This window comes from Dendropsophus ebraccatus, chromosome 5 (assembly GCF_027789765.1).
Source record: "Dendropsophus ebraccatus isolate aDenEbr1 chromosome 5, aDenEbr1.pat, whole genome shotgun sequence".
Taxonomy (NCBI): domain Eukaryota; kingdom Metazoa; phylum Chordata; class Amphibia; order Anura; family Hylidae; genus Dendropsophus; species Dendropsophus ebraccatus.
Window position 1 is genome coordinate 151,343,577 of NC_091458.1, and position 19,120 is coordinate 151,362,696.

The 19,120-nt window shown below is 43.2% G+C and overlaps 2 protein-coding genes across 2 annotated transcripts in view; both read right to left on the reverse strand.

The window, feature by feature from the left end:
- C5H1orf216 (chromosome 5 C1orf216 homolog) overlaps positions 1 to 154 on the reverse strand; it is a 51,506-nt gene extending 51,352 nt beyond the window's left edge. Inside the window, exon 1 of the mRNA XM_069971644.1 lies at positions 121 to 154. The gene's annotated coding sequence lies outside the window, so the exon portion shown is untranslated. The remainder of the gene's footprint in view (positions 1 to 120) is intronic.
- A 14,550-nt stretch (positions 155 to 14,704) lies between these two features.
- Positions 14,705 to 19,120, reverse strand: part of CLSPN (claspin) — a 48,015-nt gene continuing 43,599 nt past the window's right edge. The window contains exons 21-25 of the mRNA XM_069971648.1: positions 18,743 to 18,879; positions 18,316 to 18,415; positions 16,846 to 16,925; positions 16,588 to 16,749; positions 14,705 to 15,673 (exon numbers count right to left, since the gene is read on the reverse strand). Of these exons, the coding sequence (XP_069827749.1) occupies positions 15,572 to 15,673; positions 16,588 to 16,749; positions 16,846 to 16,925; positions 18,316 to 18,415; positions 18,743 to 18,879 (581 nt within the window). The 3' untranslated portion in view covers positions 14,705 to 15,571. The remainder of the gene's footprint in view (positions 15,674 to 16,587; positions 16,750 to 16,845; positions 16,926 to 18,315; positions 18,416 to 18,742; positions 18,880 to 19,120) is intronic.

Consider the following 19,120-nt stretch of genomic DNA (forward strand, 5'->3'; position numbering starts at 1 on the left):
AGAGACTGCATATAAGTAGTGATCTCACTTGTGTCCTTGCACAGACCCATATTGCGCCATTTTAAAGGACCCTTAGTATGTGTACTACATATTTATATGTAAAGTAGCGTATCTCTGTACCATTCTCTTTCCTATGCATCTGATGACTTCCTGGTTTCCTCTCTGAACTGTGACCCTGCGGTTGCCAGGCAACAGTGCAGCTTGCTTGCAGTACTGCCAGTACTAATAGGACAGGTCATGTGGCTGCAACTGAACTGAGCATGTGTGACCCAAGCTAGTGGATGGTCATAGGTTATCAAAACAAAACAGGCCCATGGGGGATTAGAGAGACTATATCTCTCAAATGATACATTTTTTAAAATTTGCTGTGGACTTAGGTGCCTACTAGACGGACCAAGCTGCACTGTAATTGAGCATTGATCTTAAAGATTGAGGTTTGTCGGTATTGGTAGTGGTAGAGGATAGGGAAGCGCAGTCCTAATCTCACCCGCAGGGTGTAGCAGGGGCTGTATGTATGTATGTATATATATATTTTTTTTATATATATATATATATATATATATATATTTATTTATAGTATATCGATAGCTTAGCAGCCCTTGCTTTCACAGAAAATAATAAAGTTTATACTTCTGTTTAGTGACAGACCGCTCAGCCAATCTCTGGCTGAGACATGACTACCCCACAGCCAGTGATTGGCCTGTCAGGACAGATACGGGGCCAGAAGTATTAGAGGTGGCTGCAGGACATCGGGGGAGCCTGGACGGGTAAGTATAAACTTTATTATTTAGTATAGTATTATCAGCTGCCGGATAGGCATTACTATTACACGTAGCAATGCACAGTCAGCAGCTGATGATTTTTCAACATGCTGAAAGACAACAATCAGCCGATGATTGGCTCTTTGGCTGATCGTTGCCTTTATTATACAGAGCAATATTATGCCAAATCAGCCTTATACGCATATATTACATGATATTCTCAAATAAAATGACAATACTTCGTCAAATCTTTGGGTGGACGGCTTGAAAGTTCCACGTGTATTACGTAGTGTGGATGTACCCTTGTTCTGTGTAATAGGGCCTTAAAGGGGTACTCTAGCGGGGGGGGGGCACTTTTGTGCTGGGTTCCAGCGGCGGGTCCCGCATCGCGGCGCTCCGGTGCCCAGTTCCCACCCGCTTCCAGGTGTCTGACGTGGGCCCGAGACGTGACATCTCAGGTCCGCTCAGCCACTCAGTGAAGGAGGCGGGATCCGTTTCAAGTCCGCTCAGATCCCGCCTTCTTCACTGAGTGGCTGAGCGGACCTGAGACGTATCGTCTCGGGCCCGCGTCAGACACCCGGAAGCGGGCAGGCACCGGAGCGCCGCGATGCGGGACCCACTGCTGGAACCGGGGAGGTGAGTGGACGTCTTTTCCCTCGGTCACCTCCTCCCCGGTCCCATCACAAAAGTGCCCCCCCGCTGGAGTACCCCTTTAAGCATTGGCACACAACTGTCGGACGGTCCCTTTTTATAGTCAGCAAGCCAGGAGAAAACCTAACAGGTGCATCAGAGACAAAATCAGAAGTAAAACCAGTCAGAACCAAAATCAGAACCAGCAGGGATCGTTAGATTGAGAACAGAACCAGAAAAAAAAAAAGGAGAGAACATAAAAGACTCAAATTGCACTAGGAGTAACAAGCATGGGTGACCGTGCCCAGTAGCCGCCTGTTTAAATCTGGCAAAATAAGTGACCTGGTTTAATCAATGGGAGTGATGTCACAGAGGGGAGGGCAGATTGTCATACTGAGGGCCAGCAGGCCCACCTCCAGTGCTTCATACCTGGCCAGTGCTCGGTAACAGACCAGCAACATTGGTGGCGTAGCTACCATAGAGGCAGGGAAGGCAGTTGCTATGGGGCCCATGCAGGAGGGGGGCCCTGAGGAGAAGGTAAGAGCGCGTGTCCTTCTGCTTAACCCATTATGTACTGCAGTGTGTAAGTAACCCAATGTTTGCTTACATGCTGCAACACAAAAAACAAGCAGGGTTAACAAGCAGAAGACAGAGATCTCTGCTTCACTGCACTGATAACCTCTGACCTCTGTTCTCCAGCTTTGCAAAAGTAGGAAAGGAAAATGTGCAGAGCTCCATGCAGAGGTCAGGGATTATCAGTGCACCAGCAGTACAGAATATATTATATATATATATATGTGCAGTGCTTTGTGTTGTGCGTAGGGGGGGCCCCTTAAAAGTTTTGCTATGGGGCCCCGTCAATCCAAGCTACCCCCCTGGCCAGCGTGCACAGGAACCGAGCGGTGGTCAAAAAAACGCGGCATCGGTATCCCTACGCTGGCCCCGGTCTATTCGGCGCAGTGTGTGGGAACCAGGTGGTGTTCAAAAAAAGGACCATGGCCCCGGCATTCTCACGCCAAGCCCGGTCTATTCATGTCAATAACAAAAAACTATGTACCGGTGGTATATGCGCTTTAAGATACTTTTATCTTTTTTAACAAACAGAACCTTTGCCAGCCGACCCGGCCCCCAATTTTTTACACCTTTAAATTTACAATTGTTCCCACTCCTACCACAGTAATCGCTGATTGCCCTGATTGATATTAATTACTGTAATTAGAACATTTGTTTTGTTATTAAGAAATAACTATGGCTTATTTGAATTCTTTTTCGGCAGGGACGCAGAAGCATCGCACCTTTCCACAGATACTTGTTACAGAATGTCTCACATTTACCAACACCCTAACAGCATCTGGCTTCCTAAATAACATGTCTCTTTGACAAATAATAGGAATTAAACCAGACACAGCAGAACAATAGCTTTTGCAATGTTTCTCTTCATATAAAACACAAACCAAATTCATATTACTGACAACAGGAAACGCACAGGGACGCATGAGGTTAATTGAATATTGACAAAATCACTTCACTTCTACTTAAATTTGTAAATTTTCACCCATATTCCCATATCTATCCAATGTGTCTATTTGACCCCCCTAAGGCTATGTTCACACATATTAAAAAAAAAAAAACACATCAAAATATGGTCATAATTTTGAGTCAAAGTGTGAAAAGATTAAAAAAAAAAAAAAACAGCTGTATTTTGCAAAAGCAGCTTGTAAATAATAAGTATGTGCATTATGTGGATGGACAAAATTAATTACGGCTGTTATTTCATACGGTGTGAGCACTGCCGGCCAATTTCCCATTGACTTCAATGGAGCACATTATGGAGCATATTAAAAATTCGGATGTGTTTTACGCTTATTTTACTGTGTGTGAACATAGCCTAATAGTATTCACGGATTTGTAACTGCGGCCAGTATAATAGCCATTGATTTCTGTGGACCCTTTTGCACATCCGTAGTTGCTATGGATCTGTAAGATCCGAGCCGCAAAAAAAAATATACCGGCTAAGTTCACAAGCAGTAAAATCAAAGCTAAATATGACTGTAATTTCGAGTTAAAATAAAACAATGTGTGAAAAGGTAAAAAAAAATAACGTATTTTGCAAATGTAGGTGGTAAATAATGGGTATTTAAAGCGACTCTGTACCCACAATCTGACTCCCCAAACCACTTGTACCTTCGGATAGCTGCTTTTAATCCAAGATCTGTCCTGGGGTCCGTTCGGCAGGTGATGCAGTTATTGTCCTAAAAAACAACTTTTAAACTTGCAGCCCTGTGCCCATTGGGAGTATCTAAGCCCTAACTTTGCATCACCTCTCCGTCCCTCCTCCCCACCCTCTTCATCATTAGGAATGCCACTAGAACATTTTCTCCATGCTGAACATTGCACAGGTGCCTTAACGATCCAGCCCATGCGCCGTGCTGACACAGGTGATGAAAAGGAGGCAATCTGCCTGGAGTTTTCCTAATGATGAGGAGGGTGGGGAGGAGGGACAGAGAGGGTGTGCCAGCCTGATGCCACGGCCGTTGGGCACATGATTGCAAGTTTAAAAGTTGTTTTTTAGGACAATAACTGCATCACCTGCCGAACGGACCCCAGGACAGATCTTGGATTAAAAGCAGCTATCTGAAGGTACAAGCGATTTGGGGGGAGGGGTCAGATTGTGGGTACAGAGTCGCTTTAACAGTCATAAGCAATTACAGCTATTATTCTACACGACGTGTCCAATTTCCCATTGACTTCAATAGAGAGCATTATTTAATGAAAAAACTGCTACATTTTACCTGGATTAAACAGGCATGATCAAAAACACTGGCTACATATACAACCACAGTGCAGCCCATTGGCCAATACTGATTTGCAATCCCAAAGTCTTCCAGCCTCGGAACGAGGTTTATTTGAGCAACTGCTATAGCTTCTGCGGAGCTGAGCAATCTGTAGAGAAGCGGAGTATCTGGCCGCAATGCCTACAGCGGGAGTTAGTCATTATCACAATGTATTACAGTCATTTGTCAAAACAATGTATAAACAATCTCCATGTCTATCTGTCTTGTAATACTATAAAAGGCTCCCTATGTATAAAGCAATTCAGAGCTTTTTGAAAACAGAGAAAATATTTTAATTACCCATCTATTCAATAACGTGGCTATATAAGTGAAAGTAATAGTTTTTGTTGTTTTTTTAATAAATCTTTTTATTTGGAATTCAAAAAAATAGGAAAAAAAAAAAAAGAAAAGACATCAACATACAAACATAAAAAAATACAAGTATGTCCAAAATTTTTACATCTGCAACATTTGTAAACAACCACAGAATTAACAATCTATTTACCTTAAGACCGTACCAAACGCGCGCGGTCATATGTTTACCAACATTAACTTATTTTTATGCAAGTGTGTATTCCGCTTCCGGGTGTCTGACGCGGGCCCGAGACGTGACGCCTCAGGTCCGCTCAGCCACTCAGTGAAGGAGGCGGGAACCGTGAAACGGATCCTGCCTCCTTCACTGAGTGGCTGAGCGGACCTGAGGCGTCACGTCTCGGGCCCGCGTCAGACACCCGGAAGCGGCTGGGAACCGGCCACCAGAGCGCCACGATGCGGGACCCGCCGCTGGAATCGGGGAGGTGAGTGGACGTCTTTTCCCTCGGCCACCTCCTCCCCGGTCCCAGCAAAAAAAAGTGCCCCCCCGCTGCAGTACCACTTAAAGTAAGCAATTCGTTTGGCCATTTTAACCTATACCCACACCACGACGTACAGTTGCATCAAGGTGCTGGCAATGGGATATAGAAAGGGCTCACAACTCAAGCCTTCTCTATAACTGGCAGCTGGGGGGGTGCTGCTAATAGCTGTATGGAGCGATCGCCCATGCCAGCTATTTAACCATTTTGATGCCACTGTCAAAGTTGACAGTCGTATTTATATATCCTTAACAAATGGTGGTCCATTGGTCGGATTGTCTCCCAGCGAAATCGTGGGGAGCCATTTGTTTTCATTTTGGGGGTTTCGTGTTTACGCCATTTGCCCTATGGTAAAACTGACATGTTATATATGTTCCTCAAGTCTGTACGATTACAATGATATGTAATTTATATGACTTATTTTATTTGACTGCTTTTAAAATATTAAAACCGTTTAAAAAAACAAAATGTGTTTAAAATTGCTCTGTTCCCAGCCTTTGGTCTATGGGGCTGTGTGAGGTGTCATTTTTTGCACCATGATTGGTTCTTTCTATCGGTACCTTGCTTGTTTATATGGGACTTTTTGATCACTTTTTATTACAATTTTTCTGGATTTGATGTGACAAAAAAAGCGCAATTTTGCACTTTGGCCTTTTTTTTGCATTTACGCCGTTTACCCTGCGAGATCAGGGACGGGATAATTTTATAGTTCGGGCGATTACGCAAATATGATACCAAATGTGTTTGTTTATTTATAAAATGGGAAAAGGGGGTGATTCAAACTTTTATTAGGGGAGGGGATTTTTTATTAATAAAAACACTTTTTTTCACTGTATACTCTAACTTTTAGTCCCCCTGAGGGACTTTCAGTATTACTGCAGTGATCTCCCATAGAGATCACTGCAGTATACTTAATACAGCAATGATCGATCAGATCATTGCTGTATTACTCTCGTCTCCAGCAGACCAGATCTACAGATTGCCGAGCCGGGATCAGCGTCAGTGCGAGGCAGAGCCCCGTCTGGCTCAGTAGAGGGGATCGCAGGAGGGGGGATCCCCCCACTAGACACCAGGGAAAGGGGGATACAAAACATTTAAATGCAGCTGTCCCGCGCTTCACATAGCACCCGGGATTGCGGCGGTTCAGAGCAGGGTCACCATGCGACCCCTCTCTAAACGTCCCTACCCGCATCAGGACGTACAGTTACGTGTTAATACGGTAAGGGATTAAAGGGGTTATCCAGCGCATGGCTACTTTCTTTCAGAGACAATACAACTCTTGTCTCCAGTTCGGGTGTGCTTTGCAATTAAAGGGGTTATGCAGCGCTACAAAAACATGGCCACTTTCCCCCTACTGTTGTCTCCAGATTGGGTGGGGTTTTGAAACTCAGTTCCATTGAAGTAAATGGAGCTTAATTGCAAACTGCACCTGAACTGGAGACAACAGTAGGGGGAAAAGTGGCCATGTTTTTGTAGCGCTGGATAACCCCTTTAAGCTCCATTCACTTCAATGGAACTGAGTTGCAAAACCTGCACCCAAACTGGAGGCAAGAGCAGAGAGGTCTCTTTGCCACCCGGACAGAGCGCTTCAGAAGGGCCTTTAATAAAAAAAAAATAAAAAAAAATAAATAAAAATTCGATGTGTGCCATCTTGCCCACATGGTGTCTGCTGGCCAGGAGAGAAGACTGAAGCTGTATAGCCTGGGGGCTCTGTAGAGTGCTTCCATAAGTATTATAGTAATTAATTATGGGGAAATTTGATATAAAATTGGTTTGGATTACAAGCACGTTCCCGGAGCGCGTTATGCTCGTAATCCAAGGTTTGGCTGTATTTGTTTAGTACTTTTCTTTCTTTTATGCTAACAGTAGAGAACACTGTCATTAATTCTTATGTATCATTCCGGAAGGTTTCCTATCACCCCTACAAGGTATACTATACATAAAATACATAAATTTCCTTTGTGTCAACGAAACGGAGACTCCCAGGGCTGGAAGGCATTGGGAGGAGATAGATCAATAGCTGAAAATGAGATAGCAGCGCCATGTGAGAGACTGAAAGGGTGCAAGAGGAAGGGGGGCAAAAAGAGGATATTTGCGTATTGGTGTACGTATAGTCATGGTGGTTATTAACGCTAAACTTGCTGACAAATCCAGACATAAAAGGCAGGGTGCCTCCTTTTTCCTGCATTGTGAGAGGTTAAATGCTAATATACTTTGACTCATTAAAAGAGGGGATTTTAATGATGCCTTTTTTCACTTCAGTCTCTTTCTTAGCTCGTAACACTGCCGGGGGAAATCATTAGACACAAATTTGTGTAAATGAAGCTTATGGGGCGAAGTAGCTTCCGTAATTATGGGACAGATCTGAAGGAAGATGCTGGCAGAGTAATGAAGTGTTACGTTAACACTTCTGCCACTGAAACGTAAAATATTATGGCAGTTACAATCCAATTAATCCACCTTTAATGGCGATCTTCTTAATTCACTACTTATTTAAGAAATTCAAAGTAGTAACAAGAGGAAATTAAAAGCTTACAAATAATTTTTAGTTTTTTCCCCCATATTCTTATTATAGAGGGGCGCACCTACGGGTTTACTTGCACTTAACGCGGTCAACAAAATTTGTTACAGAAATTGAACACGGATAAATGTTGAGACAGAATATGTGCTCTATAGTCTATATGTAATTTATTCTACTTTACTGCCAAACACAGGGCACTTAAAGGGGTACTCCGGCCTGGGGAGGAGGGGGTGGTTATGGACGGCAGAGGTCACTTACCTCCCCAGTTCCCGGATCGCGCCGCCCGGTACCCCAGTCCCGTGGCCACTTCCTGGTGTGAGCTTCCGCATAAGACGTGACGTCTCAAGGCAGCTCAGCCATTCAGCAGCCGTAGCAGAGTCCCGCCTCAGACGCTGAATGGCTGAGCTGCCTTGAGACGTCACGTCTTATGCGGAAGCTCACACCAGGAAGTGGCCACGGGACTGGGGTACCGGGCGGCGCGATCCGGGAACTGGGGAGGTAAGTGACCTCTGCCGTCCATAACCACCCCCTCCTCCCCAGGCCGGAGTACCCCTTTAAGTGCCCTGTGTTTGGCAGGTTATCCGGAACCTGCGCTGGAACCAGGGAGGGACCTTCGCCGCCCATAAGCACCCCCTCCCCGGCCATAGCTTAAAAATACCACCGGGTCAGAATACCCTTTTAAAAGAGGATACAAAAAGTAGGTGCTCTACCGATTTATGAGATTAAAAAAAAAGTAGTTGGACGATTACGGTCTGTGCACGGTAGACGTGCTATGGATGGGAATCACGGAACTCCCGTCATCATGTATCATTATGATGCCGAGAGCTTCGAAATAGTTTAAATGTTCGCAAGACGCAAACATTTAGGCACGAACGTTTAAACTGTATCGGAGTTCTGTGACTCTGGTTCGAAATGCACAGACTAATAAAAATAAAAAAAAACATGTCAATGCCCCCATACTAGTAACTTTTTTTTTTTCTAAGAATCCTCCATTTAAAGATTGGCCAAGGACAGGGGGGAAAAAAACCAAACAAACATGTAAAATGTTAAAAAAAAAAACTACTTTTGTTTCAACCACCACCCGTGATTTACAACTAACATCCCTAGACATGCACAATAGGAAGGGAAATCCTGGTGCTGTCATGAAGGATTCGTAGAAACTGAATTTGCTTCATCCACTTCCACTGCTTGAGTCCATTGATTTCACAAGTAACACATTCGGACCGAGTAGGGTTTTGTCCCTAGAAGAGGCCTGGGACAATAACTCATAGCTCACGCACAGTCATCTAATATCCCACTGTGTTTATTCTCAGTAGATGTGGAAAAGGCCTTCGGCAGGGTCCATTAGCGATTCCTATCAGCTTCTCTAGAACGGATTGGCCTGGGCTTGGATTATACCTCTAAAATTGCAGCCTTGTACTCTTGTCCCTCAGCCCTAATCAGAGCCGTCGGGATCCAGTCAGAGGCCTTCCAAATCTAAAGAAAGAATGCGTCAGGGATGTCCCCATCATCTCTCTTGTGGAGACAGCCCGAGTCCCGCCTGGAAAACCGGAATACAGCCTGGGCCATAGGTTGTATTCCTGTTTTCCAGGCGGGACTAAGGCTGTCTCGGGAACGGGAAGACTACGGGAGTCAAATACCGATGGTTCGAGTTTGTACGAACCTAAAAATCAGCGTTGTTTGGTCATCTCTAATTTTAACTATGCAGTACTTGGCAGCGGCTCTGCATAAAATCCCAGACATCCAATGTATAAGGGCTCGGTAGGACCACCACAAATTGGCTTTATGTTCTGATGGCGTATCAAGCTTGAGACGTTTGGACTAAGCAATTGTAAAGCAAATCTAAGACAAGGGGGCTTAATATCTCCCTCTCTGCGGCAGACTTGTCAACCGAGCAGCCTAATTTTAATTTTAAGAATTTAAGAGGCAGACAGTATGGCCTATCCAGGAATACATATACCCTCACTTTTGGAGCTATTAGATCCCATGAATATACCTCCCACTGCACAGGAAGACGCTGAAGAACTTACAGGCATACTATAGGATATTTCTATCCCGGTTTGGAGAGGTGTGTCTGTATAAAATTGGATATCCTTCTGAGATTCCTGTTTCAGACTGTACCCAAGAGGGTAAAAACATTAACCAAACCCAACCCAGTGGAGTTGCCTTACCAGAATTTCTAGGTTAGGCTCACAATTACAGATCTAAACATTGGGTGCCATTGGCGAAATCAATTTTCCCAGATCTGGTCACTTCTTTTTGGTTGCTACAGATAGAGACACTATCCCAGGGGTGGGCATTTCTCACTAAAGACATTGTGCATCTGGAATAGATGGGTCAAGCTATTGCGAATCTATTTGCGCCCTGGCCTGATGGCTCCACTTTTTACGAACCTGGCATTTGCCCCTGTAACTAGCGCACATTCTTACCAGATATAGAGGAGACGCTTTTCCACAATTACATCAAATGTTGGTGGATGGACACATACCATCTCTACAGGCACTTCAGGAGGCTAGCCCCGTGAGGCAACTATCCTGGTTCGAGTTCAATCAGTTGTGTTGCTTCCTTCAGACAGGGATTGGTGCCAAGGACCCTTAGGGCCCATTCCACCAGACTATTATCGTTCAGATTATCGTTAAATCGTTCGAATCTAAACTATAATCGTTCGGTTGAAATGAAGTTAATGATTAACGACCGAATGAGAAATCGTTGATCGCTTTATAAGACCTGGACCTATTTTTGTTTCTCGTTCGCATTGAATAAGACATCGTTCGGTCGTTTGCAATAGATACGAACGCAATAGCGAATAAATAGCGAAGAAAAACCAATCGCAATTACGATCATAAGGAACGATTATCGTTCCATAGAAATGAGTGAACGTTTTCAGGTCTTTCGCAATAGCGGTCGTTTGAGATCGTTAACGATTATGCAAACGATAATCGTCCGGTGGAATAGGGCCCTAAAGGTTTTACAGTATACTATTGTCTCTGAGCAACCCTGACAGAACCTCTTACCTTTCAAATTGGGAAATTATCTAGGGATTACTTTCAGTAGTGGATCCTCACACGTCGTCAGCCTCCCATTCAAAATAGAAATGTTTTCTAAACATGGGTGGTATAGGTGCCCAACAGTAGTATACTGTCCTAACCGGAATGGTTTGTGGAATTGCAATCTATTCAACATGCTGAAGAGATGGTGGCCAAGACATGGATCCTCCATTCGGAGATTCCCAATTTCGCAACCATCCTATATTAGTCGCTTCAAGTCAAAGGTTTATAGACATCAGATACAGCTCCCCTTCCCTTATATCTTGTTGTGTTGTATGCAAATTGTCATCTTGTAACTTTTTTCTATTTTCAATAAAATAAGAGTAAACATGATAATTAGCATCTCTTATGATGCAGGTCAACTTTCTCGGTAGAATCGGCTATTAAATTCTCATGTACTGGCCCTTCCTGGTTTTCCAGTAAACTCATAGCAAATATACACTGGGAGCTGTGAAGACAAGTTTATAAATCGATGCAAAAACAATGTTCATTGATGTCAAAATACCAAGACTCAGATTAGGAGGATTAAATAGTTATGTCCCAGCGCCCATTAACCCCATTGTAGATAGTGAACCACACACAGTGAGAGTAACAGCCTGTACTAATCTGTGTTAAATTAATGAGATGTTAAGAGAATTAGGCGGCGGTTAGAAATTGGTTGTAATGTGGATTTCGCTCGGCAAGCTGTGGGGTAGCGAAGCTTTCGTGAACTAGGCAATTATCAACCAAAAATTCACATTTTATCATTAAGCCTACAGTATTCAAGACTCGTCCTCAGCAGGTAACTGTTTTGAATATATAAAAATAATATTCTCATCATACATTATAAGTACTTCGATCCTAAAGAAAACTTTTACTTAGGATGCCCCAAAAGGAAAATAGAACCGGACAAGTTGTGCCTGTGTGGTGAAAAGCAGCAATGATGTGCGTGTACAGCACTAAGGCCCTATTACATGGGACGATTATCACGTGAATTATCGTTAGTTAGAATTTAAACAATAATCGTTGTTAATTGTTTGCTGTAATTCTGCATTCGTTCAGTAAGTGTTCAGTGTAATTCCGCACCGTTCCTTCATTAGCTTGGATCAGAAGGAGTAAACGATCGTAGTGACGTTCAAAACCAAAGACTATTTTTAAGTATAATATGGTGAACGGTTTCAGGGTATGGTCCGTTTACAGGAGACGATAATTTGGCCAATCATTTAACGATTTTGAAGCAACTATTTGGATTTTATAACAATCACCGTTTAGACGAATAAAATTTGTTAGAAAAATTGTTATTGCGATCGTTTTTTTAAGATCGCTTAAGCCCATCTCACACATAGGGTGAATCTGAGAAAGACGAAGCGATCTGGGAATTTTTAGCCAACGACGATTTGAGAACATGTTTAAAGATCACGATGAACGATTTCTCGCTCGTCACTTGATTGTTCGATAATTGTTCCGTGTAAACGCACCATTAGTGATCTCATTTGCAGTCATTTATTGCTTCATCTAATAGGGCCCTTTGGTTCCTATTACAGAGCGATTTTTAACGATTAACGATCGCAAACAAGATTAACCGGAAATCGTTCACTTTACACAGAACGATGGTCGTTACTATGATCGTTTACTCCTTTTGATCCCAGCAAAACAATGAACAACGTGCAATTACACTGAACGATTAGTGAAAAAATGCGGAACTTGAACGAATGTGGAATTACAGCGAACGAATAATGATAATTTTAGGTTCAGATCTAAATCAACGATTAACACACGAACGATTTTTTGATCACGAACGATCATTTAAATGAACGATATAACGATTTTTCGCACAATAATTGCCCCATGTTATAGGGCCCTTAGAATCACCATCACCTGGGTCACTGATGGAAGAACCCCAATACTAGCATACATATAATTCAAAACACAGGTTTAGACAAGGAGCTGTAGCCAGTTTCCATTGTTAGTGTGTGAAGGACATCTGTAGAGGATAAAAGATAATCGCTGTAGCTCAGTATCCATGGAATGACTCCCACAGACTGATGGGCTCTCGATACAGAGTCCTGATCCCAGTGATTTGCACTCGACCAACTGAGTGGCCAAGCCAACAAACTCTCCTGGATAACATCCCGCGGATTCTGCCGCTTGACTCTCCACCCGCCCATAGACTCCATTATTTGCTCAGCCAGATTCCGCTGTCCACCCAAAGAATTGACATGTCATACACGGGATGTTATCCGCGAGATTTTCTTAGTGTACACATACCCTTATACAGGACAATGTGCTGCTAATAAAATCAATCAGGCGACCAACCCCCATTTTCTTGTTCGTGGCTGATTGTCAGCAACTAACCATCCTTCAGACACTCAATCACCCAAAAATAATCTGTGTAAAAAGGCCTTTAGGATGTCCAGGAAGAGGCAGTGTTGTGGGTGTAAATATCTGATCTAACAAATGCCGATTGTTCAGGTTTGTGTGAACCCATACTTTTGGCAAGTTCACTCATCTCTAGTGTTGAGCCCTATACCGCTGAAGCCAGTGATTAGCTGCAGCAGGGATATGGGTGTATATCGTGAACACTATTCACAAAAACAAAACTAAAATAAAAAGGCTAGTTTTGTAGTCATTGTGTTTGTGTCCAAGAACCTTGCAATAAAGCATGTCAACAAATACTGTTAAAGGGGTACTCTGACCCGGCCATATTTTTCAGATATGGCCGGGGAGGGAGTGGTTATGGATGGCGGAGGTCACTTACCTCCCCAGTTCCAGCGTCGGGTCCCGGATCGCGGCGCCCCGTACCCCCGTCTGCTTCCTGGTCTGAGCTGCCGGACGAGACGTCTCAAGGCAGCTCAGCCGTTCAGCGGCCGAGGCGGGACCCCGCTGCAAAAATTACAAATCAGAAAATAAAAACTGATTATATATTTAAAAACACAGTATCCAGTATCTGGCTCTAATCAGTAAAAAATAAATCTGACATTACATTAACGAGCAGTCATTTATTAACTGACCAGATCAAGACACCTCCCCATGGTACTTTCCAAAATCAGAAACATACGTAATATAAAATGAAAATTTTATTAATAAAATTACAACTCCGTTGTAAAAGCAATTTACATTTATAACAATTTACAAAAATACTTTACAAATAACATAATATACACTGCCTAAAAATGTATGGAAAAAAATGCACTTTGTTCCTGGATTACACTGCGGAAAACAGGTGGAAATTCCGAGTGGAATCCCCGCTGTAGACTCTGCTCGGAACACTGCATGCCTCAGTGTCTCAAAGTTATGTATAAGGCGCCTCCATCAATTTTTTGAGTGGAGAGTCATGGACAGCAGAGATGCCCTATACATAACATTAAGACACTGAGGCAGGCAGGCGGAGTTCAGAGCGGAGTCTACGGCGGGGATTCCACTCGGAATTTCCGCCCATTTTCCACTGTGTGAACGGGCCCGTAGTGTTCTGCATCTTCAGCGAATAAAAGAAATCTGTTGCCTGCATGAATCCCTGTGTAAAGCAGATTACATGCACAGAAAAACTAGGAAACATCCGCTAATACACTGACTAAAACCTATGCCTACCTGATGTCTAAAATCAGCTTCTTTAAAGTGACACTGTCACCTCCTTTGTGCATTTTGACATCTCTACACAGGTGTACAGGGTAAATTTAGCGGTTTTCATACCTTATTTTATATCATACATCATGGTGCTTGCTCAAGTAAAAAGTCATCTTTTATCAACTGCAGATTGAGTTAAATGGACGTGGCCTAGCGGCATTAGCGTCACTTAGCCCCGCCCACAACGCCACAGTTGGTCCCACCCCCTCGTCGGCCATTGGAACAGGCTGGCCGAAAAGTCTAGACCACACCCCCTTTACATCGACCAACCAATGGGCGTCAAGGGGGTGGGACCAACAGTGCCGTTGTGGGCGGGGCTAAGTGGTGCTATTGCCGTGAGGCCACGCCCACTTAAAACAAGCTGCAGTTGATAAAAGGACACTTTTTACTTGAACAAGCACCATGACGTATGATATGAAATAAGGTATGAAAACTGCTAAATTTACCCTTTACACCTGTGTAGAGAAGTCAGAATGCAAAAAGGGGGTGACAGTGTCACTTTAATTTCTTACACAACAGAGCATATACCTATAAATATACACAAGAACATTAAAGGAAATCTAGGAGCAGGTTAGGAGATTCTAGGAGTGCAGGGAGGCCACAAATACACCTTTATTATGTTGGTTAATTCAAGTTTTGTAAATATGTAAACGAGGTGTGTGAAGCCTCCCGATTCTATCGGGATCTATCAGAAGGGTAGGATCACCTGAGCTGCTGCTAGATTCCCTTTAATGAGTGATAACGTCATAAGTTTTAACATAAATAGAAAAAAAAAGTATAGAAAATGTCTGACAGACTTTTAGATACAAAATCTCTACAACACAAACATGGACACATTGACATACATGGAAGGAAGTAACACATTTAATGTTGTCTGTGTATTCCACCAAATAAATCTAAGTATATTCTAAATAAATTCATTACCCCCTGACTATCTATCGAGCTAGCAGCATCACTGAATAGATGTCAAATACATTCAGAACTTGAATTTGTTGCCTCTGTTTGTATTTTTCATAAAAAACAAAAACAACACACATTTATTCAGGCTGTGAATGGTGTCAAGGAGGCAGGACACTGTGCTGTATGTCCACCGCTTTGCATAATCAGAAACACGCACAGTGTGACAGAACAGTACGGTATAGCAGTGCGAAAGCCCAGGGAACAATGGGTCCAAGGTTCCCCCCTCCTTGACACCATTCAAAAAAAAAAAAAAACAATTTATTAAAAAGTATATTCTGAATGCTTTCTCTGATATCTAGCCAGTAGTGCCACAAGCACCATATGGGGTCAGGAGGTGACAGATTCACTTTAATACGGCATCCAGTTAGTTCTCCAGAAGAGGGAAGATACTGCGTGTTTGGCTTTTGGCAGCGTTAGACTTAAAGCGTTTAGGTGAAGGGGTTGCAGCACTGATGTTTCTTTTTACCTGTAGAAAAGCAAAAAGTAATGTGAGGAAAAAAAAAATTTTTTGTAGCACTAGGGCCCTAAAACGGCAATTTAACCTATGATTTGTGAAATGCATGTTCTTGCAGTTTACATCTTAATTTATCCCATATTGGCAAGGTCCTAAGCTCTGAACTTCCAGTTCCTAATAAACCTTTGACACATAGGGATCATCAGAAGGAGTCCGTACAGCCTTTACCTCCTGTGGCTTTACTTGGGAGAGCCAGTCACTATATCTAAAGGTCGCCATACACCTTCAATAACTAATGGCCAAACAATATTCCCCACATACTGTCCCCCATACACAGGAGTATTCGGTGCGGCTGAGCGCTCCTGCATTCAGATAGAAAGATATTCCAGCATCAGAATCAAATAAAAAAAATGTCATGTTTTATTGAACGGAAATCCATGATAAAATAGAAACAGACATGGCAGTGCTATGATCAAGGCAACAGTCTCCAAAACTAGCGAACAAACGAGACCACACCATGTTTTTAAACCTGTTGCTCCTATATTATCTATGGGGGCGCGAGGTAAGCTGCAGAGAGAGAGCTCTCTTCACAGCTTCACCACCATTACGATCACCAACAATCTGTCGGTGGTTGTTCAGGGTGGCCCCATACTTGCTAGACTGACTTCCCAATCTGCTGCTGGTTCAGGTCCAATGTCCCAATACCACTTATGTTACTTTACGTGTCAGCATACTCTGAGGTACAGTATATAGCCATAAGAAAAGGAAATGCAACACATATATGACATCAGCAATATTCACCAGACTTACAATATATACTGAACATAAGCTACATGAAATATGCCTCCGTTAAAGCATGTAGCACCCTTGCATATTTTAACTGCGCAGCCTCCCCAATGTAGTTTGCTGCCGATAAAACCCATTACCTTTGGTTTCACTTTATCTGTAGCGCCTTCTACTTTTTGTGGGGACAGCGTGTGAAAGACAAATTTCCTTGTGTTTCTTGGTGCATTGGGGTTCAGGTCTGACATTGCCGCCAGCTTCCGAAGTACGTCATCCGGCTTGTTTAACAGAGAACCTGTTTTCACCTGATGTAAGGTAAACAAATAAAGTATGAAACCTTGTGAACTATTGAGAAGTTGTTCCTATTATGACACTAAATAAAATGTCTTCTAAAAACTCACAGTTGGAAGAGTGAAGGGTCGCTGCAATTCGAACGGATTTTTAGAGCCTTGCTTTTTCGGTTCAGTAGTTTCTACGGTTGCTGTAAGTAAAAAATTGAGCAAAATCAGATTTCTGTTCACATTTACATTTTTAAGATAAAAACATTAAATACGTGTATGTAAATACAAGTATGATGACTTGTCAAAAGGTAAAAAGTTACTGATCAGAGCGGGTCTCATTGCCAAGACCTGTTCTGATCAGGATATATAGAGATCGCAGCAGGGCAAATGCATTCCCTGGGTGGATGTTCAGTCCATCAATATTCCCAATGTAAGTTTTTGAGAAAGTTATTGACAGTATGAGGGGCTGACTGGGGAGGGGATCGCAGTCCCTCCATGGCTACATCTTCTGATCAGAGTGTGGGTCTCAGCAGTGAGACGCTGTGGACATTAAAGGACAACTCCCACAAAAATTTTTTTTTGCTCATTTAACACACATTACAAAGTTATATAACTTTGTAATGTGGTTAAATACCCGGCCTGGCCCCCTTCCCCCACTTTCGGACCCCCGACCACCCACCCCGGAAGTTAAGGAATGTATACATTACCTATTACGATCGTCACGGTCCTCTTCTCCGGGGCGGCATCTGGTGACGACGACGTCAGAGCCGAGGGGCGGTCCGGGTCTTCTTCCTCCTCGGCGTCTTCATGCAAAGTGAATGGGGATGAAAAGGCTGCTGGTGCACATGCGCACCAGCAGCCTTTTCATTGGCTGGAGCGCATCACATGGCTTCCAGCTTGCTCAGCCCTGATTGGCTGAGCTTGCTGGAAGCCATGTGATGCGCTCCAGCCAATGAAAAGGCTGCCGGTGCGCAAGCGCACTGGCAGCCTTTTCCATCCCCTGGACCCGGAAGTCGGAGACATCGCTGGATGGCGAACGGCGGCGACGGAGAGGCGGACGGCGGGCGAATCGAGTGGCGATCGTCACCGGAGAGATGGTGAGTATGGTGTCTGTGTGTGTCTGTGTTTTTTTTTTTTTGGGGTCCCGCGGGAGTTGTCCTTTAACTTTTGACACATCTGATGTCAAGTTTTTAGTGAGTTAGGAGCTTTCTTAAAAAAATAAAATAGGCTCTATCGCGGCTGAGCACAGTTGTGACGTGGCTGAGGGGGGACGGCGGCAGGGATTCAGACGTGCGCCCGAAGATGACGTTTGGCACAAAATGGCGGACGGCCCTCGACACGGATCAGGTAATGTATAATGCACCACACACTTCCGGGTACACGGGCGGGGGTGGTGGGACACGGGAAGGGGGCGATTCACAGACATAACATACATTACAAAGTTGTATAACTTTGTAATGTGTGTTATTCTGTGAATAATTTTAGCGCCGCACTACCCCTTTGAATGTGAAAAAAGGAAAACAGTCTGAAGACTTTCCAAATGCATTTTATTTTTGAAAGACTTGTTTAAAGGTTAGAAAATCCACTCACCTCTCCTCTGCAAAACTTTTTCTGTAACTTTTTTTGCCAACTTCATAAACTGACTATTTTCTCCAATCTCCTCCTCTTCTTCCTTGTTACCCTTTTCAGACTGAAATATAAAATTATGTTCGAGTTTCTCCATGCAGCAAGGGCCAGTATGTAAACAGAGGATCTCACCTTGTAATTAATTTTAAAATAAAAATCACTGTTAGGCTTGGTTCACACTGCATTGTTGCTGTCAGTTTAACATATCAGGTTTTGTTTTTTTTAGTTGTGGTGGTGGGGATGTAGTTTTAGGACATCCGTTAGGATCTTTTTTTCTTTTAACACTTTTTAGCATACAAAAAACATGGTTGTCCACATTTTTTCTGTATGTTAAAACAATGGAACAGCAAAAGTGTGAACCTGGCCTAACCAATACGTTTCAGCATTCTACCTGTTCACGCAACCACTGCTCTCGCTCAAATCGCTCCTTCCTTCTTTTTGCTTCTGCCTCATCCATTTCCTCATTCTCTGCCTCCTGTTCCTCCAGTTCAGAATATCTTTGGAACATGTCCATCTGAGAAGCATCATCTAAAAGATACACACAAAAAAACACAATCATGTAGTTCGAGTTTTAATTATACTTGAAGTACAAAGTACCATAATCTGCACTCTGTCGTTCACCACTGTTTGGGTGGGAAATGGCATGGCCAGCATGACTGGTCAAAGTGACTTTTCTGCCGTCTGCAGTTACCTTGAAATGGTAGTTTTTGTGTTTGTTTTTTAAATCAGTCCCATACAAAGAGTATATAATATCAATACCATTATAGCG